The sequence below is a fragment of the Protopterus annectens genome, chromosome 10.part0 (assembly GCF_019279795.1).
Source record: "Protopterus annectens isolate FY-2018-M chromosome 10.part0, PAN1.0, whole genome shotgun sequence".
In the NCBI taxonomy this organism is placed as follows: domain Eukaryota; kingdom Metazoa; phylum Chordata; order Ceratodontiformes; family Protopteridae; genus Protopterus; species Protopterus annectens.
Window position 1 is genome coordinate 854,323,576 of NC_056744.1, and position 25,199 is coordinate 854,348,774.

Consider the following 25,199-nt stretch of genomic DNA (forward strand, 5'->3'; position numbering starts at 1 on the left):
ATATCTTCGGGCATTGCAACATTTACATCTTAGTAATAATATTAAAAATATTCCTGATTGCAGTGTCTAATATGACAACTTTATTTTTTATTAGCCTGCACAAGCATCTTGTTGAACACTTGAATGCTGAAATTGCTCTACATACTATTACAAATGTAAGTGTTGCTTTGGAATGGATGCGTTCAACATTTCTTTACATTAGAACTCTGAAGAATCCAAATTATTATGGTAAGTTTGTTTTGCATTACAATGAAACCCGGTACAAGTGCATATGAAAATAAACCGTGTCAAAAGCTATTGCATACATAACTACAAATGTGAATTTTTTGACTAAATTGAAAGTATAAAACTGTAGTAGATATTTTCTTCAGTCCTATTTGCTTCTCTTATGCTCTGTTTCAGTCACAGATACTCTGTAGAGTATCTAGGCCTTTGCTTGGAAATAGATTTTCCAATTTGCAGCATATGTCTTCAACAAAGGTAGCATTGCACTGGATTTTAAGTTTAATTCAAGGAAATATGTTGGTATTACTGCAGAATTTTTGAAGTAAGTGAGTTTTGCCTTATTTTCAGCATTAGTTTAACCATTAAGAAATCATTATCATTTAATCATCAAAGTGGCAAATGTTTTACCTTGCTGTTTAAAGGAACCATGTTTCTGAAATACTGTAAGTCTTTGGTCAGCTGCTTTCCTTATTCTGTTCTATAGAGGTGATCATTCTTTATAGCCTAGAATGGCTAACATCTTGAAATGTTTCCAACAGGAAAAATAATAGCCAAATTACCATGTGGTAAAAGAATGCCTGCTGCTCAATCATGTTCTCAAATGACATAATTTGTTGGCTACACAAATGTTGTTCTAAGGAAGCAAGATGTGCATTAGTGATATCTAAGTTATATATAGCTTTATCTTTTTGTAATTGCAAAAAATGAAATTAGATGAAAGGATTTGCAAACTACTGTGGAACAATGACGATCAAACTATAAAGAGTTACTAACAAAAGTGCTTAGATTTCTTATGACAGTATGGGAAATGTTTCACTTACTAAAATTTTAACTACACTACATTTTTTTTCATGTTGGAGCAATGGTGAGTCAGTGGAAAATCAAATAATAGTCATTACAAACTTAGATAATCATAGGCCAGGAGTGTTTGCCTGATCGTCTGAGACATTGATGCCATATAGGAGAGGGCCCAAATCTGAGCCCAGCATTGGACCACTGGTATCTGTCAGACAACCATTTAGTTATCCACCAACCAATATAAAGATTTATATTCTGATTTACAAGTCTGTCAATAGCACCTGTAGGCACAAATTCATTGGCATTGATGGCTCATCTCCAAAATTAGCAACAATCTCTTTAGGGTCATTTTCAGTCTTGGCCTGACAGGTGAATGTAAAACGCATAGCCTAGATATTCACAGGCATCTCAGATTCTATTTACATAGGGATAAAGAAAGAATGATCAACTCTACCATTCCTTTGTCTCCTAGAGATTTCACCAAAAAAAGTTCCAAAGTTACTTTGTCCAGGTGGCTATCACTTTGTATTGCTCACTGCTCATTCAACCAGGTCCATGGCTATGTCCCTGGCCTTCTACAGAAAAGTATCAGTAGATTATATTTCTGCTGCTGTGACATGGGCTTCACTGCATAATTTTGCAAGACACTGTAAGCTGGATGTGATTTCATTGAACAGATCTTCCTTTAGTGACACTGTACCCTACAGTATTCTATCTTGATGCCACCCAAGATATGTAGCTGGGGGCTATGCCCTTCATTTTGAAGTGGATGGGTCAAGTAGCATACTGAAACTATAATGTTAAGTTATCAATCTCGCCTTCATTCTTGCTGGATGGGTTCGGAGCCGATCCTCGGCTCCGACTCGGCCACTTACTAAAGCACGAGAGCTTATTTTACCGGCTCGAGGCAACCCTATATCCCATGATGCTAGGCAATAACTCTCCAGATCTCATTTGCCGCTTTCGCTTGCGAGGTGCATATTTTTACCGGCTCCTGGTAAGTCTTTATATATATAGTGTTCGGTCACCCTTTTGAGTTAATTTTTTCACCCAGTTGTTTTTTTCAATAGTTAGCAACTACCTTTAACTCTATTACTGTTTTATACCTTCCCTTTTTATCCCTTATATCCCTCCCCCTCCACTCTTAGGTTAGGCCTTAAGCCTGCCCCTTTCCTAAATTTTCTTAGGGATCCTGTGGAGTGTTTGGGTGTGTCAGTATCCTTATTAACATTTTTATTGTTATTTTATAGTTTTTTGAGAGTGTGTGTGTGTGTGTATTTATCTCTTACCTTTGTGACCCCTCGACACTGTTATGTTGAAGGAACCAAAAGAATCTAAGGTCTCAAGCTTTAAGAAGTGTGACTCGTGCTGTCAGAAAATGTCTCTGATAGACGGTCACACTTCTTGTGTTTACTGCCTGGGACCCCTGCACCTGCAGGACTCTTGTTCTGTATGTCATGCATTCAGTCCAAGAGTCCTGCAGGAGCGCAGGAACAAACTTATACTGAGGGGCTTGTTAAAGCCCGAGGGCTCCCAGACTAAGTCTGCATCAGGGAGACCCTCGAAACCAGCAAAACCGTCTGCTCCAAGTACTAAGCCTTCGGCTGCTGGCTCCTTGTCTGTGTCTAGATCGGCTCCGGCTGGAGCCGATCCCTTTGAGTCACAAGTTCCGGTCTCGGCACCACAAGGTGCCGATAACTCTGAGTCCATGCATTCACTGTCGGCTCCGGCTGGAGCTGACGTGTCCTCGGCTCCTTTGGTTCCATCCAAGAAGAGGTCAAGATCCCCTTCATTGGAGTCCATCCATTCAGCTCCGAGATCTCCCCTGCTCTTAGAGCGGAGCCATCGGAGCCAATCTTCTCGGTCGTCCAGACTTTCAGATCATGACCTTGAGAGAGTGGTAAGTAGGCTGTTAAAGTCTCAGGCATTGGCCCAAATGATCTCTAGCCTGTCTCATCAGACGGTAGCTATTACGACTCCACCTAATTTTCCTCCTTCGACTCTCCCTCAGAGTTTGGAGCCGGAGCTCCTTGGAGCCGTGACTGTTGTGGCGTCGGAGCCGATACCTCCCCCTTCAGCTCCTTCGTCTTCCACTCCGATCTCCTCCTTGATGCCTTCATTGGACAGATCCGGGCACCTGATCTCTCTCGTCAGCTCCGAGGGAGCGAGTGGCATCAGACCATTGTCCGACCCCGTTCTCCCTCTCGGAGCGTCGGCGCTGGTGAGCTCGGCCCCGACATTGGCCTCGGAGCCTTCCCTGTCTGTGTGGCCTGGGGTTCCTACCTCTTCGGAGCGGGGGCCCCCTGGCCTTTCTGATAGGGGAGCCTTCGAGGTGATGAGGAGCGTACTAGCCCCAGGGCATAGTCAACGGTCAGCTCCATCAGCTCCTTCCACTACAGTGCCTGCTGATTTCTCTTCCCACTCTCTTGCTCCCGGACCCAGAGATCCAACGCCTCAGGTTTCCCCACTGGGAATTTCTTCCTCTTCCAAGGCTTCTCCTGAACTGTCAGTGGAGCCTCCACATAAGAGGACATGTAAGAGGAAGCATGTGGACTCCCCTGAGTCCATTACATCTGACACCGACTTGGATGAGTCGGAGGGATCCCCAAAGTCCCCCTCTGAGGATGTCTCTTTCTCAGACATCCTAGAAATCCTAAAGCAGAGGGGGAACTGGTCTTCCCTTAATCCTTCCGAGGACGAGTCGGTGTACCTGGAGGCGTTTGGTTCTCAACCCTCCACCTCCTGGGTGTCTCCGCCTTTCGACCCCCTTATGGAAGTAGTGGCTCGGAAGGCGTGGTCGGCCCCGGATTTGGTGGAACCCACCCCTCGGAGGCCATCTAAATTCATCACAGCACCAGTTGACAAGCAATTCCTAACAAAAGGTGTACCGGCGGATGCCATGGTGGTGGCTGCAGCCACCAAGAAGGAACTAGTTGATCCTTCAGTACCTATCCATCCTCCTAATAAGGATTCTAGGACCATGGATAGGTACGGTAAGTGGATGTTTTCTTCAGCGACCTTTGCCATGCGGTCACTGAATTACTTGTGTCACTTCACCCGCCTTCAGAGAGATATTCTCAAAGAGTTGGGAGAAGTCTTACAGGATCCATCAGCTGCTGGGTCCCAGGATAAAATAAACTCACAGCTTGGAACCATGAACTCGATTGTTAACTCCTCCATACGTCTAATTTCATATGCAGACGATGGAGCGAGTAGGGCCGCGGGCACAGGAGTGGCCTTAAGGCGTCATGTCTGGATGCGGCTGTGTAATTTCGTGGACCCTTTCAAGGTGTCCTTCACAAATTCCCCTTTTGATGGTTCAGCTTTGTTCGGACCTCAAGTGAAAGACACCTTGACCAGATGCCTACAAGATGGCAAGACTCTTTCTGCCGTAGGAGTCCATTTCTCCACCCCTTCAAGACCATACCCTAAGGTTCAGAAGGGTGGGAAAATGTGGTTCCGCAAATCTCAAGGAGTCACGCCTGACGCAAGAGGCAGAGGGGGTAACAACAACAGACGCCACCCTAGGGGCAGAGGGGGTCCGCAGAACCAGGGTAGTAGAGAGCCTCTCTCTGACAAACCCTTCCAGCATTCCTGAGATGTTGCCCGATTGTCCACCTTTGGAGGCAGTCGGGGGAAGATTGTCGCTGTACCCAATAGCCTGGCTTTCCCTTACTCAAGACAAATGGGTACAGTCAATCATATCCGAGGGTTACAAAATTCCCTTTATCCAAACCCCTATTCAGCAAAAGGGAACCCTTCCAGACGTTCCACCCGGTCTAAGGGAACTAGCAGTATTAGAAATATCAAAACTGCTAGCAAAAAGAGCCATCCAGCCAGTCCCAGCAGACCAACTAGGATCCGGAATCTACTCAAGGTTCTTTTTGGTACCGAAAAAGACAGGGGACTGGAGACCAATATTAGATCTCAGCAAACTAAACAAGTTTGTAAAGAGAACAAGATTCCAGATGGGCACGCTACAGTCCATTCTGCCCTTTCTGGGCAAGGACAATTGGATGTGCTCCGTGGACCTTCAGGATGCGTACTATCACATCAAAATTCACAGGTGCTCCAGAAGGTTTCTCCGCTTTTGGCTGGGGGCCAGTCACTACGAGTTCAGAGCCCTGCCCTTTGGTCTCACTACAGCCCCCAGAGTGTTCATCAAATGTATGGCAGCGGTTACCTGAGACGGCAAGGATTCCAGGTGTTTCCATATCTAGACGACTGGCTCCTCACTGCCACCACCAGGCATCAACTTCTCCAAGCCAGAGCTTACACCATTCACATTTGCAGAGGGCTAGGAATCTCTATAAATTTCAAAAAGTCTGCCTTTTTGTCTTGTCAGTCTATTACCTTTATAGGCGCCAACTTGAACACCGTACAACTTTCAGCAAAGTTAACAGATCAAAGGGTCTTAGATATTCAAAACCATGTCCATGTTCTTCTTCAGAGCGACAAAATTCAGGCCAGGTACGTCCTGAAAGTATTGGGTCTTATGGCGGCCACCATAACACTTCCTCCCCTTGCACGTTTTTACATGCGTCTTCTACAGTGGATGCTTTTCGCCCAATGGTCTTTTCAGCAACTCCCCATGCACGACAAGATCATAATAACTCCAACTTGCAAAAGTCATCTGTCCTGGTGGATATTGTCCCCTCAAGTCCATCAAGGCAGACCCTTTGTTCCTTCTCCCCCGGTCGCCACGGTGACATCGGACGCCTCCCTGATCGGGGGGGGGGGGGCATTTTCAGGGCAGGATGGTCCATGGCACTTGACAACCTTTCGAACACCACCTGCTCATAAATGTCCTAGAGATGAGAGCAGTGCTTTTAACGTTGCAAGCCCTCCACGACTCTCTTCCCCTAGGAACTATTGCAATCCAAACGGACAATATGTCCGTAGTGTGGTATATCAACAAGCAAGGCGGAACCAAGTCCTATCCCCTGTGTCAAGAGGCACTCAGACTTTGGCAATGGGTGATCTCCTCTCAGTGGTTTCTGACAGCAACGCATATCCCCGGGAAGTCCAACATCATAGCGGACAGGTTGAGCAGAGCTATACTCATGCCACACGAGTGGTTTTTCAAACAATCGGTAGCGGAAGAGATTTTTCAGAAGTGGGGCCTTCCTTGCTGCGATCTTTTTGCTACTCCCCAAACAGCAAATGCCCCGACTTCTTCACCCTCTTCCCCTTTCCTGGCCATCCCCTCAGAGACACTCTAGTCCAAGATTGGCCTCAGGGACTTCTCTATGCCTTTCCACCCTTTCCTCTAATCCCACAAGTAATTCAGAAAGCAACCGCCTTGAGAGCCAAGTTGATTCTCATTGCCCCTTATTGGCCTCGACAGATATGGTTTCCGTTCCTACATCATTATTTTTTGGTACAGCCTTGTCATCTGGACCCAGCTCCAGATCTGTTGACCCATCAGTCGGGGCAGCTGCACCAATCCCTACATTCTCTCAACCTCACTGCTCGGTTGCTCCACTTCCGTCCTTAGCCAGGCTTCCTATGATTTCTAATCCCGTCCGGGATATCATAGTAGCTTCCCTTAAATCTTCCACCAAAAGGATTTACGCTAGTAAATGGAAACATTTCTCCTTCTGGGCAAAGGCAAGGAATATAGATCCCTTTACTGCCCCAATTCATTCGGTCTTAGACTTCCTAGCCAAAATTTTTCATTCAGGGTCTTCTGCCTCTACAGTAAAGGTTCAGTTGGCAGCCATATCGAATTTTCATACAGGCTTATCGGACCACAACATCATGTCCAATAAGCTTTGCAAAGCTTTCCTTAAAGGTGTATATTTACTTAAGCCTCCGATCAAAGACCCTCCACCTCAGTGGGATCTTAATTTAGTCTTAACATCCTTGATTCTCCCCCCCTTTGAACCTGCGGTCTCCTGTTCATTGAAATTTCTTTCCTGGAAGACACTATTCCTAGTCGCCATTACTTCTGCTAGGAGAGTATCTGAGCTTCACGTCCTCTGCATTTGTCCTCCCTACTTAATCTTCCATAAAGACAGAGTTCCTCTAAGGACTAATCCATCCTTCTTACCCAAGGTGGCTTTGCAGACAAATTTAAATCAATCAATTGATCTCCCAGTTTTTTTCCCAAACTATACTAATAGAGCGGAGCAAAAGCTACATTATCTAGATGTTCACCACCAGCTCCGATACTATTTGGATAGAACCAAACAAATAAGGAAGTCTGATCAACTGTTTTTATCGTACACAGAAAATAAGAAAGGCCTTCCTGTTTCTAAGGTAACCCTATCTAGGTGGCTGTCTTCTGTGATTACATCTATTTATCAACTCAGAGGCAGGGAATTAACTTCTAAGCCAAAAGCCCATTCAACTAGAGCACTAGCTACATCTACAGCTTTTCGAGCAAGACTACCAATAGACACTATCTGTGCGGCAGCCACATGGGCCTCTCCTCATACCTTTGTTTCGCATTACAAATTGGACATGGCCTCCAGGGACAGAGCAACATTTGGTTCCACCATTCTTAAGAGTCTGTTCCAATGAGCCACCCCGGATAAAGGTGCTAGGGATGCAGTCCCATCCAGCAAGAATGAAGGTGAGATTGACAACTTAACATTGAGAAGTTATGTACCTACCATAACGTTCCTTGTTAGTTGTCTTCTCTCGCCTTCTTTCTTGCATCCCACCCACCATCCCCCTAGCCTGGACAGACCGAGAAGATCTTCCTTTCCTTGAAGGGTCCTTTTATTCCCTTGTTCACCATCTAGGTGTCCTAGGATATATATAGTGTAGATAACGATCTTTGGGGGGTTTTATCCCTCTTCCTCCTCCTTCCAGTTGGAGGATTTTGTTTTATTGGCCTATGCTAGGTTTTTCAGCTTCCAAATGAGATCTGGGAAGTTATCGCCTAGCATCATGGGATATAGGGTTGCCTCGAGCCGGTAAAATAAGCTCTCGAGCTTTAGTAAGTGGCCGAGTTGGAGCTGAGGATCGGCTCCGAACCCATCCAGCAAGAAAGAAGGCGAGAGAAGACAACTAACATGGAACGTTATGGTAGGTACATAACTTTTCATTCTCACCATAACGCTATATCTTTGTGATACATGTCCTTCCACTTCATCATACCCTTCCTCATTCCCCTCCAGCTGACACTTACCAACTCTGTATGGGCCTAATCAACAATACCTTTTAAAAGAGGTAGAATGTGTAGTGCTTTGAGTTAGTTATATATGCATATTAATGTCCTGTTGCTTTAATTAAGTACTCAGTCAATAAACTGAATCTAGAGAAGATACAGAAGTGAGGGGAATTATGGGAGTTTGGAGGAGATTGAGCCTTAGGAAAAGTCTAAGACACCTAGTCTTAAAAGTTTAAGATTGCTTGCAGTGATCAATCCTACAGAGCTGATGTTGTCTCTTTCTTTCCTTCTCATGTATGGGTTATGGATCCATCTATGGATCTGACTCAGAACCATTTCTTCAGACTAGGATCCAAGTCTCAAGCTCCTCCCACTACCCACAATGCCCTGCACTCCAATCAATCTTCTCAGATCTCGTTTGCTGCCAGCGGAATCAGATGTGGTCTCATTTAGTCTCGAGCAGTCAGTGGTTTTTCTTTTGGGTATCCTGTATCCAGATAAGTTCTTTTTCCATTATATTCTTATCTTTACTTCCTCCCCTACCCTTTCTGAGTGTGCGTGGGTTTTTTTTTTCTCTCTCTGCCCCTTAGGCAGTTGTTTTAACAATTATTTTCCTGCGCTTATGGTAGCCATTGACTGTTAGGCTCCCCTTCTTGTTTTTCTCCTTTATCTTATGTCCCTTCTATTAATATATAAAAAAAAAAAACCTCTTTACTTTTAGATGTGTACTGTTTTGCCTGGGTTCTCCGTTTTCCTTCCTATCTTTATTAGAATCTCTCATGTGAGTGTGGTAATTCTCTGTATGACTGACAAATCCTCTGGGTTCAAACGGTGCTCAGAATGTGGCCGTAAGTTCCCGCATTCCGATGCACATTCTTTATGTGTATATTGCCTGGGTGCAGAACATCTGTTGTCGGCCTGCTCTACTTATGAGAGTTTTAACCCAAGAGTGATACCCAACTGCAGAAACAAACTTATTCTGAAGGGTCTTTGCCCATTTCCTCTCCCGGGGCTCAAATTCCTTCCAAGAGTCATTCTGCATCCTCCAACTCCAAGAAGCATCCTCATAAATCTTCGAAGGCATCTTCAGAGCCACCAGCTAAGGTCTGGAGACCCTTTGAACTGACCACTACAGATCACAGACCCACTTTGGCTCCGGTGCTGCCGAAGTCCTCTTCGGATACACCAGGGTCATTCTTGATCTCAATCTCACCTGAAGCTGCTGCCCCCTCCACCTAGGATCCTAAACCTATGGATCTGGGAGTGAGGGGGCCCTACACAAGTGTTGGGGTTCAAGTCAGCTCCTCTCCATGGACTACAGCAGAATCCCTACAGGCACTCCAAACCCCCTCCGTAACTTCCTTCAGGTCTTCCAGGAGTCTTTCAGAGGCCGACGTGGACAGGATGATCAGGAAGATTCTCAAGACTGAGATCCAGCTGGGAGTCTTCTCGGCACCATCCCCTGTGGGTTCTGCAAGTCTCTCCCTCCAAGTCCAGTCTCCTTCTCTGATCCATCCCTTGGCTTTGGAGTCTCGGGGTTGTAGCTAACCAAGGGACCTGCGTCAAATGTACAGAGCCTGCCTTCCTCAACTCTGACCATGGTCTTGACCTGCTCAGCTCCATTATCTTTGGATTGTAGTGGGTCTCGGATCTGGGATATCCCCGTCAGATCTAGGGGAAGGGGTTCCCCTCCTACTTTGTCAGAAACATTTCTTCCACACAGTGCTTCGGTGCCTGACAATTTGGGTCTGATTCCACTTTGGACCCAGGGCTTGGGGGTTCCGGCCCTCTCTTCTTCTGTAGCCTTGGCTCAAGTGGCGGTGGGAAGGGATACCCTGGGTCCTTCGGCATTTTAGTGGTAGAAAGGACTTTTTCTACCCATGACCCTTCCTGCTGACTTCCCTTGGATCAGAGACTTGAGTTTGTCAGTCCTGTCCTGAGTCAGCCCGTCCAGATTGGCGTCCAAACACTTTCCCCAGAGGGATCCTCCTTCTCTTCCGAGATGTCCCTTGAGCACCCCACAGAGGAGATTCTTCATAAGAGGATGTGCAATAGGAGGCACATTTACTCCCCCCTCAGAGTCAGTCACAGAGGATATGGGCTTTGATGAAGGGGAAGGATCCCATAGATCACCATTGGAGGACATCTTCTTTTGGAGATATTTTAGAGATCCTGCAGCAGAGAGGTGATTGATCAGCCCAACCTCCCTCCTCTGAGGAGTCTGTATTTTTGGAGGCCTTCGGAACAGGCCCATTTACATCCTGGGTGGTTCCCCCTGCCAACAAGCTAATGGATTTGGTGTCCAGCTGGGCCTAGAAGGAGCCGGACTTGAGCCCAGACAAATTTTTCACTCACCCCAAACGATAGACCTTATTGGAATAAGGGTATTCCAGTGGATACCATGGTTGTGGCAGCAGCTACCAATAAGGAGCTAGGGGAAGAGAGCTCCATTGTCCATCTGCTGAACAAGGAGTCCAGAGCAATGGACAGGTTTCGTAACTGCATTTACACCTCTGCCGTTTTCTCGCTGAGGGTGTTGAACTCCCTGGCACATTTTACTCGCTTGCAGAGGGGAGCTGGTGAAAGAGCTATCAGACTCTCTGGCAGAGACCATGTCATCAGAGAACTTCAAGAAAGTCCCCCCACCACCCCGACTGGCTACTCATTTGTTCTTGTCCAACTCTTCCATGAGGCTGATTTTCCATTGTATGGAAGGCACCACTTGGGCAGCTGGCTCAGGCATTGCTATTCAGAGACATGCCTGGATGAGGCTTTCTGATTTTGTGGAGCCCTTTAAGACGTCCTTTGTTAATGTCTCTTTGATCCATCTGTCAAAGAGACCCTAACCCACAGAGAACAAGAAGTGAAGACCTTGTCTGCCCGCAAGGTCAAGTTCTCCACTCCAAAGCGCACCTTTCTTAGAAATCAGCTCAGTGGAAGGAAAACCTGATTCCTTAAATCCAGGGAGTCTTCCCAAGATCAACATAGGGATTCTTCTTCTAGGGGCAGAGGAAGAAGCTACATTGGGAGAAGCCACCCCAGAGGTGGGTGGGGGGTCTGCAGAATCAGGCATTCAGGGAACCCTTTTCTGATAGGCCTTTCCAGCGCTCCTGAAGAGGTGCCTGACTGCTCATCTCTGGATGCAGTTGGGGGTTGGTTCTCTCTGCACACTACTGCCTGGACTGATATAACACAAAACAACTGGGTGTTAAAGATTATATCCAGAGGCTATACAATTCCCTTTCTCTTTTCTTCTCTGGAAAGGTCAGAGACCCGCCTGACATTCCACCCAGTCAGAGGGAGTTCACACTAGCAAAAATTCTAAATCTACTACAAAAAAGAGTCATCCAAGAAGTCCCAACCGACCAAAGAGGATTTGGAACTTACTCTCACTTCTTTTTAGTGCCAAAGAAAACCAAGGACTTGCAATCCATTCTGGATCTAAGTAAGCTGAATTTGCTCATAAAGAAAGTGAAGTTTTGAATGGTGATGGTTCAGTCCATTGTACCGCTGCTGCAGAAGGATGATTGGATGTGCTCTGTGGACTTAAAGGATGCGTACTATCACATAAAAATAGACAGACACTCCAGGAGTCATCTGCACTTCCAGCTGGGAGTCAGTCATTTTCAGTTCAGGGCTCTGCCCTTTGGAATCTCCATAGCCCTCAGGGTGTTTACCACATGCATGGCAGTAGTCATAGCTCACTTCAGACTGCAGGGATTCCGGGTGTTTCCTTACCTGGACGATTGGCTCTGTACTGCCCCAACCAGGCATCAATTACTACAGGCCAGGGATTACTTCTTCAATTTTGCCAATCATCTGGGTATCACTTTAAGTCGGGCAAACTTTAGAGTTCATCGGAGTTACCTTGGATACAGTCAATCAGATTGTGCTCTTCTCCCTCACAACATTCTAACATTGAGAGATGAGACCATGTCTGAACAGTGTTGAATCTAGCTTCTCCACCAGCAAGGCTAATACTTCCAGCTCTGGGATCTATGGCGGCCGCCATCCCCTTAGTTCCTCATGCAAGATATTTTATGTGAGTCCTTCAATGGACTCTGGCTGCTCAGTGGTCTATACTCTACTAACCTCTATCTGTTCCTACTAAGCTGAGTCCAATTTGTCGAAGGCATCCTCAATGGTTGCTGCTGTCGGATGACCTGACTTTAGGAAGATCCTTCGTTCTGCCATTCCCCTTCGCCCCGGTGACCACGGACACTTCCCAGTTGGAGTGGGGGAGTATTACAAGGGAAAGATGGTCCAAGACACATGGTCACACACAGAGACCAGATCACATATCAGTGTTCTGGAGATGAGAGCTGTCCTCCTCACATTGTAAGCCTTTAAGGATGTTCTCTCTCTAGGAATGATTGCGATCCATACAGACAACATGCCAGTGGCATGTTACATCAACAAACAAGGAGGAACCCTCTTTGCAGAGAGGCTATGAGGGTTTGGGAATGGGCCTTGTCTTCAGACCATTTTCTGCTTGCAATACACATACTGGGGAAATCCAATGTCCTGGCAGACAAGCTCAGCAGGTCCATTCTGATCCCTTACAAGTGGTCCCTCAATCAATCAGTAGCAGACTTGATCTTCATCCAGTGGGACCAACCTTGCTGTGACCTGTTTGCATCCCTCCAGAACTGCAAGTGCAGCAACTACTTTGCTCTGATCCCCCCTTTGGGCTAGTCCCTGAGGGATGCTGAGTTCATGATTGCCCCCTGGTCTCCTCTATACTTATCCCCCACTACCTTTTATCCCTAAGTCTCACCAGAAAGCAAAGCATCTGAAGTTCTCGATAATCCTCACTACCCCCTTTTGGCCTTGTCAGATTTGGTTCCCCTTCCTCTGGTCTTACCTAAAGTATCCTCAGTGGATTCTGGAACCCAAACAGGACCTCCTTTGCCACCTGATAGAGGGTTATCACCCCAATCTGATGTCCCTCAAATTGACCTCTTGGTTTCTCCACTTCCAGTGATCATTCAAAGGTCCAGGCTTGCTTCCCCAGTCCGAGATATTATTTTAGCCTTTCAAGAAACAGCTACTAAGAAAGTTTACAGTAGCAAATTGAAGAGATTTGTCTTCTAGGCTTCTGAAAAGAACATTGACCCTTTTTTGGCACCTATTTCAGATGTTCTGTGTTTCCTTGTGTCTCTTTTCAAAGAAGGAGCCAGCTTCTCTACCATCAAACTTCAGTTAGCGGCTATCTCTAATTTTCATTCCAGCAACATTCGCAACTGCCCTTCAGCCTCCAAACCATGCAAGGCCTTCTTGAAAGGGATCTTTCTCCTCAGGCCTCTTAACTCAAAAACCCTTTGAATCAGCAGGTGATTGTGACCTAAAGTTTCTTTCATGGAAGACAGTTCTTCTCATTGCCATCACCTCAGCAAAGAGAATATACGAAATTCAGGCCTTATCTTATAAGTCACCTTACATAATTTTACACAGGGACAGAGTATCCTTTTGTACAAGTTCTTCATTTATGCCCAAGGTAGCTACAAAAGCCTGTCTTAACCAGACTGTTCAACTACCAGTTTTCTTCCCAAATTTTTCTAATGAGGGAGAACAATTGTTGCATTTGCTAGATGCTCACAGACAGTTACGTTTTTACCTGCACAGGATTAAGCCCTTTCGAAAGTCAGATCAGTTATTTGTGTCCTTCTCTGCTAGCTATCTAAGTCAGGCAGTTTTCAAAGGTTACTCTCGCCAGGTGGATTACAGACTGTATCACCTTCATTTATGATAGAAATGGATTACAGCTACCTCGCCCTCCTAAGGCCCACTCCACCAGTTCTATGTCCACCTCATCTGCCTTCTCTTCCAGAGCCTCTTTAGATGATATCGCTGCAGCTGCCACATGGTCTAAAGCTCACACATTTGTATCTTATTATAAATTGGATCTTGTTTCCTGGAGCAGGGCTTCATTCAGTTTGGCAGTGCTCCGGCATATCCTTCCTTGAGACCACCCAGGAGTTAGATAGCTGGGGACTCTATCAATATATGAAAAGGAATGAAAGAGACAACGTCAGATTTATTAGTTAAGTACTTACCATAACTTGGTATCTGTGTTGTCTACTTTCATTCCTCCTCACCTTCCCACCCTGCCATCCCAACTTCCTGGCAATCTAGAATAACTCCTCACCTTCCCACCCTGCCATCCCACTTCCTGGCACTCTAGAATACCTGGAGAGAACTATTCTTGGGAGCTGTTGTTCCTGTTTTTTTTTTTTTTTTTTTTTTTTTTTTTTGAGCCTCAGGTTATGGAGATATAGTTAAATTTCCTTTGTCTTTCTTTGCTCTCTACTAACTATAGGCAGCAAACTCGATCTGAGGAGGTTGGTTGGAGTGCAGGGCATTGTGGGTAGTGGGAGGAGCTCGAGACTTGGATCCTAGCCTGACGAAATGCGGCTGAGTCGTATCCGTGGATAGATCCATAACCCATGCATGAGGAGGAATGAAAGAAGACAACACAGATAACAAGTTATGGTACGTACATAACTAATAATTTTAAGTGGCTGGACATGGATCATGAAATTCGGTTGTTATGGTAAATACATAACTTGTAGAGTAAACATCTGATACATTCTTAGTTAAACACTGCAAGAAAACATCAGCTTTTCCCAAACATTGAAACTAAAAAAAAATAGGAACACAATGTGTCATAAGATACTCTCCCCCATTCCCATCTAAATTACCTATTGTCTCTCCAAGGTCAGTATAAGTTGAAGAAAAGTAAAATAACTGATTCCCACACAAAAACAAAAGTAGTTTCTTTGAAAAAGGTTATGTTTACCATTTGGTTATAACATTTCGTTTTACTCATCATCAAATCTGTATTGTTTCTAGCCATTTTTTCCATAGATGTATAGTCCGTCTCTGTGGGCAGAGAAACAAATGTATGTAAGCCCTTTTAGAGCTGTAACGATAGCACATTTTTGGTGGCTACCACTTCAAGGATTCAGAAATCTGTGATATCCACAAAAAGTCACCTGTGTTGGTTCAGCCAGTTTTAATAGTTTAAACAACCAACACCAATTTAGGTGCCCTTTTCCAAGGTACAGACAGACATCCTTTGTGGGCAGGAGACATCCACTTCTAGGCAGCCTGAAGAAAGCTTTATAATTAAAACTCTTGATATATCATTTCTCAAAACAATTTTGAAAGGTCTGACATTGGTATCTGGTGTATCAGCACTTTCACCACCCGAAATGACTGTCCCCTCCAGAGATACAGTAGTTTAACTGTAAAATGTTTCACTAGAGAATACTTCAGTAATGCCCAAGAGGCTGTTACATTAGAAACCTCTTCCACACAAATTTCTGAACCTTTGATGTATATCTGTCAAATGTCCCCTGTTAAGCAGTGTTGGCCCTACCTTCACCTGTACCTTCTTAGTTTGGAAAGCAAAAAGGAAAATCTATCCTTCTGCCCTGTCCTCTGAGGAAGTGGAGAAAAGATAATTTTATCTAAACCGTATCTGTTCACCTATGGGTAAGATTTTGATCATGATCATATCTCATTAAAATAATGTAACTGTCACTTTTGCTGAAAGTATTAGTCTTGTGATGGAATTTATTTGCTTCTCATTCAGCAGGTTAGTCCTACTAAAGATGTGGTCTGTTTTCAGACAAGATCGGAGTTGTTATTTGTACAGATGGGGAACATTTATCCATGATAAACTATAAGGATGAGAAAGAAGTGTGGGGCATTAAGGGAGATTGGGGGAGACTGGTCTTTAGGAAAAGTCTAAGATGCCTATTCTTAAAAGTTTAAGATTGCCTGAAGAGATCAATAATTCAGTTTTAAGTGGGTGGATATGGATCATGAAGGTCTATTGTGAGGACCAGCAGGTGGCATTTGTACAGATGGTGGGCATTTAGCAATAATAGAAGCCGCGGTGGTGCAGCGGTAGCATTGTTGCCTCACAGCAAGAGGTTCTCCCATTTGATTCTTGGTTGGAGTGCGGGGAGTTCCTTCTGTGTGGAGTCTGCATGTCCTCCCCGTGGTTGGGTGGCGTTCGAAAGACATGTGTAAGTGGGCGTGCCTTCCTTGAAGGTTGGACATCGAGCTGGCACCTCGGTGTTCGTGAAAATCTACTGCCAATCATTAGCGGACTGGAGTTCCGCTGTGGCGACCCCTAACTGGGAAAAGCCGAAGGACAAACAACAACAACAACTGAGGAAATTCCTTTATTCGTGTTGGGTATGAGGGATTCCATCTATGTCATTAACAAGGAAGATGAGGAGGAGAGTGTGAGTATAAGGACAGGGATGTAATGATGGTAGTGGAGCCACTGTTGATCACAACAAAAACTCTAGAAGGTTTGGAAAATTAAGTACTGCTACAGTTACTAAATGATAAAGAGATAGAAGAGGAGCTTTGTCTCTCTCATGAAATAATACAATTGAAAAATGTTTGTCTCTGGATGTAGAAAAAGTATGTCAGTATTTCCAAAGAAATGAGAAGTGGTTGGAGACGTGATTGTGATGCTCCAGGTTCGGAGAAGCACAATGATATGTTTTATTATGTGACTAAGAGCGTGCTGGAGAATCTGCTGTTCGCAGAGAAAGATGCTTGTATAACTTAGTGGTAGTGAAGAGACACAGAAAGACACTAACTGTATCCAAAGAGTGAAACAGGCAATTAATCAAGAAAAAAGAAATTGCATTAAACAGTACATGGTTTGGGATAAGACAGAGTTAGTGAAGTCACTGAGCATCTGGGTATAAGATGACAGATCAGTAATTCATTTGATAAATTAGACTGTTATGCCATAAAGTTTGAAAGTTTTGAACTATGTAAATGAACTTCTGTTATGGCTGTTGAAAGACAAGCTGTTTCACCTCAGAATGGTGTTTGTGATAAACATGGCTGTGAAGACTAAGAAAAGGGCATTTATATACTTAAAAATTGATGATAGAGTGAAGAGAGTTAGAAGAGTATTTAGAAGAATGTTGTGAGTTTGTGTTTGACCTTGTGAACATCATGCATGAAAGGGCAACAGGGGAAGGGGTATGAGAAGTGTGGATATCACTATAAACTGGTTAAATTAAATTGCAACATTTACTTAGTGTGGTAATTATGAATGATAAAAGAAGTGATTGAAGGCATTAGGAGCAACTCAAAAGTTAGTATTTCTGTGGGGACCCTAGACATTTAATTAGAGAATGTAGTAAAAGATAATGTAATCAATGCGGGGAACGAAACTATGAAAAACATACAAAAAAAAGTGAGATAGTATGTAAGAAAAAAATGTAATAGAGGACATCCCTGCTTTGTAAACAAAAATATGTCCACATAGAAAAAGAAAATAATGATAAAAATGTAAGTAATAAAGAAACTAATGCGCTAGAGTACAGTGTAAAAATTAAAATGTATTGGACGAGGTGTTACTAATACCGAATAATGTAATACCTAACCTTTAAGTTATTAAAAATTAAATGAAAACTCCAGCCAAGCTAGAACTTCCACTGAGTGACCTCTCAAACCTCTTGTATCAAAGGCACATGGGATATATGCAACTGATCCTTATGAACATCAGGTGTTTCAGCTATATGGTGATTCTGAATGCCTATAATTTATTTATTTTTAAGTTGTTTCAATGGACAATTTCAGGCCAATAAAGCCAAACCCCACTAGCTGTGGATATGCATATTTCGGCCTTGTTATGACCTCATCACCACAGCACAAGCAGAGTGCTTGACTAAACATAAGTAACACAAGGCTGTTATACCCAAAGAAATTAAGGGAGCTATAAATATGTGATTGAAGAAAATGAGGAAGGGTCAGTTCAGACTAAAGTTAGGAAAAGAAAAATATAATTAATAGCTAGGACAATGCAAGAACATAGGAAAGGAATATGATAACTTTACAGTGCTGACAATTAATTTCAATAGTATAAAAATAGTTAAATTCTGTAGGAACTGATTGGTATAGAAGCATACATTTTAATGTGGTTTGTTTGTTAAACATTACATTTCTAATGCAAATACAGAAAAACATTACTTCAGAAGTTACAGTGGAAAATGTAATCTGGACAAAAAACTGAGAGGAGCATAGAGGTGTAGGAGTATTACTTATAATGCATTCCCTCCAGTGGAACTCTGGAAGTTTGCACTGTAACTTCCAATGGGAAGAGCCTAAGCTTTTGGATAGAATAAAAGTATGTCCTCATATTCAAACAAATATTTATATCTCTGGAACCAGAGGTTACTAAAAAGTGTAAATTTCTAACTCTTCAGCACAAACTATTTTTATATTGGTAGTATTCATTAGGTTCTAGGTCTTAAACAGGAATTTATAAGTCACAGTAAACACAGTAATTGCTAAGTTTGCAATATTTTGTAAACGGCTTACAATATCTCAACAAACACTCAAGTTACACACGTACTGGTGGTGTAGCAATATTATATAAAGACAATCTAAAACTTGAACGTCTTGACATTCACCCCCTAATCATTTCAAACATGGAAATACTAATCACCCATCTTCAAATAAACACTCATAAGAATATTATCATTATAGCTATCTACCTTCCCCCAGGTAACAATCCATTTACTATTGAAGAGCTACTAAGCTGGTGCTCTTCAACACCGAGACAAGAAACTATTATATTGGGTAATTTTAACCTTGACTGGGGCACAATTTCATCTCATAATCCCTCAAACCATATTAACCTCTATGTTTTTACACATATAATTCTTAACCCAACTAGAGTTGACAAACATACTAACAAACAATCTATCCTTGACCGGTCCCTTACTAATACAAATTCAGACTCATATCACTCAGGATGTCTTTCAGACAGCCAGAGTGATCACCTACCGACCTACCTGCTAAAACGACACTCCTGTTCCCCTAGAGAAATCACATACAAACTTATCTGCAACAAAACTAACTTTACTCCAGAAACCTTTACCATATTACTCCAACAAGTCAGCTGGTCCCCCTAAACATTTCCACCTTGATCAAGCAGTTCAATATTTCAATTAAACATTTCACAGTATCTTAAATAGGCTAGCTCCCCTTAGGAGAGCATGCATAAAAGATAGTCACATTCCCTGGCATTCTTCTGAAAGGCTCCTGAGACAGAGAGACAAAGCATGGCATAATCACCAACTCTTAAAAACTCAACTACCCTTCAAAATGACTGACAACTTTGTATTTTAGCAAAAAAAAAATACCACAAAAAAAAAAAAAAACAACACTGCAACAATCCAAAATAGGCACAATAATAGCCCAAGAAATAACTGCAGTGCTGTCAACCAACTCCTAAAACCTGGTCAACCACTACTCCAAGTCCAAATAATACAAACACCCATAACAACATTGCCATTCAATTTAACAATCACTTTGTAAACTATACTATCACTAGTAAAAGACAACAGCAACTCTCAATTATCATTACCCATAAATTTTGAAACAAATGCTGATTTCTTCAGTATTCAATCCATACAAACTCACTACATAAAAAAACTCCTGTCCAAACTTACATGCTCCTCCACTGGGGCTGACCTACTTCCCAATGAACACCTTAAACTTGCTGCAGGTGCTATTGCTTAACCTATATCCATCCTTATAAATTGGCCAATTACTGAGCAATCCATGCCATCACTATGGAAAGTGTCCTATGTAATCCCTCTTCATAAAGGCAGTAACTCCACAGATTTTTCTAACTATAGGCCCATAGCCATCCTCTCCCCACTAGCAAAAATACTGGAAAAATCTATTCATTCACAATTTCTCAATAATTTCCTGAAAAACAACCTTTTATCCCCCATTCAACATAGTTTCCGACCTAAACATAGTACAATAACAGCCCTAATTAATTTCATAAACCCAGTGAACCAACATAGAAACAACAGGTTACTTACCTCCTCATTATTTCTTGATTTATCAAAGGCTGTCGAAACTGTTTCCCACCAAAAATTTATCTACAAGCTAGCCTCCCTTAACCTCTCTCATTCAACACTTGCGTGGTTCATTAGTTACTTAACCAACCATCAACAAGCAGTTAAATGGTCAAATAAACTATATTCTTCTCTTCCTATCTCTGTCAGTGTACCCCAAGGGTCTATTCTTGTCCCCTCTTCTTCACAATATTTACAAATAGACTAAGTACAGCCACTCAACATGCTACATTGGTTCAATATGCAGATGACTCTTTCCTCATATGCTCTGCTCCATCTCTCCCTGCTCTGCTCCATCTCTACCTGCTCTACTCAACAAAACCCAACAATCCTTTCTAGACATAGAAAAATACCTTAATAATTCACAATTGATTCTTAACCCTTCAAAAACAAAACGTATGTTTTTCTCCAGTAGCAAAAAATCTATGGACTCTACTTCTTTCGCCATTTACTCATCTAACAATACCCTTATTGAACCAGTTGATTATACAAAGCTACTAGGAGTCACCATAGACAAGGACCTCAAATTTAATAAACACTTAACCCTATTTATCAAGAAAGTGCACTTCAGACTAGGCTCCCTGTATAGAGTGAAGTCCTTCCTAACTGATTCCACGAGACACACTATCTGTAGAACTCATCTTCTATCCACCCTCTTATATGCCTTACCCATTTTCACTAACTTAAGAAAATGAGACTTAAACAAACCAGAGTCCTGCTATTATAAAGTAACCAGATTTGCTTCTAGCCAACCTGCAAGAACTCATCAGTGCAAGGTACTACACCAACTCAGCTGGTTGGAACTTCCCAACCTTTTAAACTATAACCAAGTAGTTCTAACTCATTCTACCATTTATCACCCTGACAACTGCCCATCTATTAGCAACCTAGTTCATCCCTACTCCAGCAGTAAGTAGAACATTAAGGTCTTCTAATAAATTGCTCTTGAAGGTCACCAGGTCCAACAATAGCTACAGAGATTCCCTGTATTTATACAAACTTGCCAAAACTTGGAATGATATATCTTAAAATATACTCAACACTAATAATACTTCAAAATCCAAACAACTACTAAGGGAAAACCTTAATAACACTTGGCTTTGCTCCTGTACTAAACTAATTAGCATCTCTAAACATACCCTCTACTTAGCTCTCTCCTCCTTATTCCTCACCTAACGTTCTCCTCCCCCTTTACTCTTTCTTCTACCCCTTTGTTGCTTGGCTCTATTCTTTTATCTGCCAGGCAACAGCATTTCCTCACCTTAAAATGATTTTAATTCAGCTTGTCCTAAAAATTTATTAATGTTCATTGTGCTTAAACTAATTTCATTTTTTATCCTTGTAATTTTTTCTGTTTATAATTTCATATTAATTTCTACTCGGGTATCCTTCATGTATTTTGTTCTATATATATTATGTATTCAAACATTGTTTTTACTTTGATAACATTGCATGTTCTGTAGTCCTATCTCGCCTTCATTCTTACATATGGGTTTGAAGCCGATCCTCAGCTCCGATTCGGCCGATTACAAAGCTCAAAGTCTCTCAATTGGCTCGTGGCAAGGTAGGTATCCCATAGTGCACTAGTAAGAATCCGCAGATCTCATTTACCACGTCTACGAGTTCAGAAGTGCTTCTTGCTTGGCCATGGCTAAGTTGGATATTTTTCATTACTATTATAGTTATTATTGATATTTCTGCATATAATATAGCTTAGTTTACATAGTTTTAGTAATTGTTTTCATAGGTAGTAAATAGTAGTGTGTTTTTACTATTTTTCTGTAGTTATTGCTGAGAACTTGTTGGCCGTCTCTTGGCCGTGTTTGTTCTCTGAGTGGTATCCCTTCTGTGTGCTGGTTTTTTTGAGATAATTTCCTATTAGCGTAGGTCTGCATTTCTGTTAGGACCTTGTTCCCTAGTATTGTATTTCAGTAGAATAGTGTTTGTGTGCAGTGTCATTTACTAACGTATTGCCTAGTTTTTAGCTTGTTTAAATTATACATTTTGTGCTACTTTTCTGACTTTGCTTCTTTCCTGTTTTTCTTAGCAGGTAGGTCCATTTAAGTTAGAGGACCTAGTCCTCTATTAAACTTTTCTGGTGCTGTTTCCGCAACAGGGCTAGGCCCGTTTAAGTTAGAGGACCTAGTCCTCGTCTGTGTGTGAGTTTATCTTAGCGGGGCAATGCCCATTTAAGTTAGAGGACCTAGTCCTCGGTTGTGTTTTTTGTGTGTAGTTTTTCTTACAGGGCGAGGCCCATTTAAGTTAGAGGACCTTGTCCTCTTTAATGTTTTTGATAGAGTTCTGTTTGTACTAACCATGTCTAAGGAGTCCAAAGATCATAAACTTTCGGGTTTTAAAAAGTGTCTTAAGTGCTCCCAAAAATGTCAATCACTGACGGGCATAGTAACTGTGTTTACTGCCTCGGAGCCATTCATCTTCAGGAAACTTGTTCTTTGTGTCACTCCTTCAGTTCCAGAGTTCTCCAAGAAAGGAAGAGCAAATTAATACTGAAAGGACTCCTTAAGCCTTCCTTCGAGGAGGATTTAGCTAGCTCTTCATCATCCTCCAAGTCTCCCTCTGCAAAGAAAGAGAAGGTCGAGTCGGCAAAGAGGCCTTCTATCTCTTCAGCTCCACTGTCCTCGGAGCCCCCTCGAGGTTATCGATGTTGACACTGCAGTGTCTGCCCCAAGTCTTTCGGAGCTGACAACTGAGAAATTTCATCAGAGCCGGTCCAGAGAGCTATTGCTGGTCTCCCCAACTTTACGATCTCCCATATTACAGAGATCTAGGTTACCTACCCTGTCATCCAGATCCTCCAAGAACCTTTCAGAAGAGGATCTAGAGAGAGCAGTGCTTAGACTTTTGAAGTCGTCTGCTTTACCATAATTGTTGCTGGCTCTGACCCAGTCGGTTCCAGAGCCATCTAAGACCATTCTCCCTGTTGCTGTTCCTCCTCCAAGCCGTGTTGGTCCTTTGGAGCCAGAGATTTTGGTGCCACTTGTTGTGGAACCCTCAGTTCCAGCACCCCTAGTGTCTGTCTCGGAGCCAAGTTCTGCTCCGACACCTTTGGCGCCGTCCTTGGTGTTTAGGAGCCGAAGCTCACCAGTTGGCCCCGACAGGGTTGCTTGGACCCGAACCTCCTTGGTGCCGAGCCTACCTCACAGTGTGTCAGCTAGATTGAGCTCGGACCCTACATCCATCTCAGAGCCAATCGCTTTGGAGCCGAGGGCTACCTCTATTTCCTGGGAACCGGGGCTGTCTCCGAAGCCAAAGAGATCTACACTTGAGATGATGAGGAGCGTGCTGTCTCAGTCGTCAGCTCCGCACAAGGGTACCGATACTCTTCCCCCTCAAGCACCGACCTCTGTCTCAGCACCATCTGTCTCTCTCAACACCAGAGACCCACAGCCACAGGAGCCCCGATGGGTGGCCCCCAGTCTTCTGAGACCTCCCCAGAATACCCTTCTGAGGAGCCCCCTCAGAAGAGGACATGCAAAAGGAAGCATATAGACTCCCCGGATGAGTCCATCCCCTCGGACACTGACCTCAAGGAGTCAGAAAGGTCCCCTAGGTCATCCTCTGATGATATCTCCTTTGTAGATATCTTAGAGATCCTGAAGCAGAGAGATGGCTGGCCCACTGTCACCCCTTCTGATGAGGAGTCAGTGTACCTGAAGGCTTTCGAGTCTCAACCTTCAGCCTCTTGGGTGTCCCCACCTTTTGATGAGCTCCTGGACCTAGCTAGTTGAAAGGTGTGGGAAACTCCTGATGCCATGGAACCAGTCCCCTGAAGACCCAACAAATTTCTCTCAGCCCCCAAAGAGAAAGAGTTCTTGACAAAAGGTGTGCCTGTAGATGCCATGGTGGTGGCGGCAGCCACAAAGAAGGAATTAGCGGAGACTTCTACATCTGTCCATCCACTGAACAAGAGGTCTCGAACGATGGAGAGATACGGGAAGCGTATCTTCTCTTCAGCGGCTTTTACTCTCAGATCGCTGAATTATCTCACACATTTTACTAGGCTTCAAAGAGATCTCCTTAAGGAACTAGGAGATACTCTCCAAAGTACATCAACTGAAGGAGTCCCGGAGAAAGTTACTGCTCAGTTGTCCACCTTAAACTCCATTGTTAACTCCTCCATGAGGCTGATATCCTATGCAGCAGATGGAGCGAGCAGGGCAGCGAGTTCAGGAGTTTCCCTTAGGAGACACTCCTGGATGCGTTTATGTAATTTTGTGGAGCCTTTCAAATCTACTTTTACCAACGCCCCCTTCGACAGTTCCTCTTTGTTTGGACCAAAGATAAAAGATACACTCACCAGGTGCGAAAAAGAAGGGAAAACTCTCTGCCATGGGAGTACGTTTTACCATCCCTTCTAGACCATACCCCAAGGGTCAGAGAGGTGGGAAAATGTGGTTCAAGAAATCCCAGAGATTTTTCCTGAACGCACAGTGTGATTCCTCCTTCGGAGGCAGAGGAGGAGGAGCTAATTGTAGACGTTGCACTAGAGGCGGGGGGGGGGTCCCGCAAAACCAGGGTCGCCACAATTCCTTTTGTGGATGCCCCTCTCAGCGCCCCTGATGTGGGGCCCAGCTGCACTTCTCAGGAGCCAGTCTGGGGTCGCTTATCTTTGTTATCCAGAAGCCTGGCTCAACATCACCCAAGACAAGTGGGTACAAAGAATAATCACTAGAGGATACCCCATACCCTTCTTACTTCCACTTCACACCCCCAAGAAGATCCCAGATGTTCCACCTAATCACAGGGATCAAGCAACCATAGAAGTTCAAAAGTTGCTTTCAAAGAGAGTCATCCAAACCATCCCTGTAGACCAAATAGGATTCGGAACTTACTCCAGATTCTTTTTAGTGCCAAAATGAACAGGGGACTGGAGGCCCATTTTGGACCTCAGCAAACTAAACTAATCAGTAAAGAAGTCCAAGTTCCGAATGGTAACCCTGCTATCTATACTTCCTCTGTTAGTGAAAGACAATTGGATGTGCTCCATAGACCTCCAAGATGCATACTACCGCATCAAAATGGACAGCGCATCAAAGAGTCATCTACGCTTCCGGCTGGGAGCCAGTCATTACCAATTTTGTGCTCTGCCCTTTGGCCTCATCACAGTCCCCAGGGTGTTC

The 25,199-nt window shown here is 43.6% G+C and overlaps 1 protein-coding gene across 1 annotated transcript in view; it reads left to right on the forward strand.

Moving 5' to 3' along the window:
* The window catches only part of HFM1 (helicase for meiosis 1), a 3,254,758-nt gene that overhangs the window by 1,909,361 nt on the left and 1,320,198 nt on the right, over nucleotides 1-25,199 (forward strand). Inside the window, exon 14 of the mRNA XM_044086815.1 lies at nucleotides 95-232. Within this exon, the coding sequence (XP_043942750.1) occupies nucleotides 95-232 (138 nt within the window). The remainder of the gene's footprint in view (nucleotides 1-94; nucleotides 233-25,199) is intronic.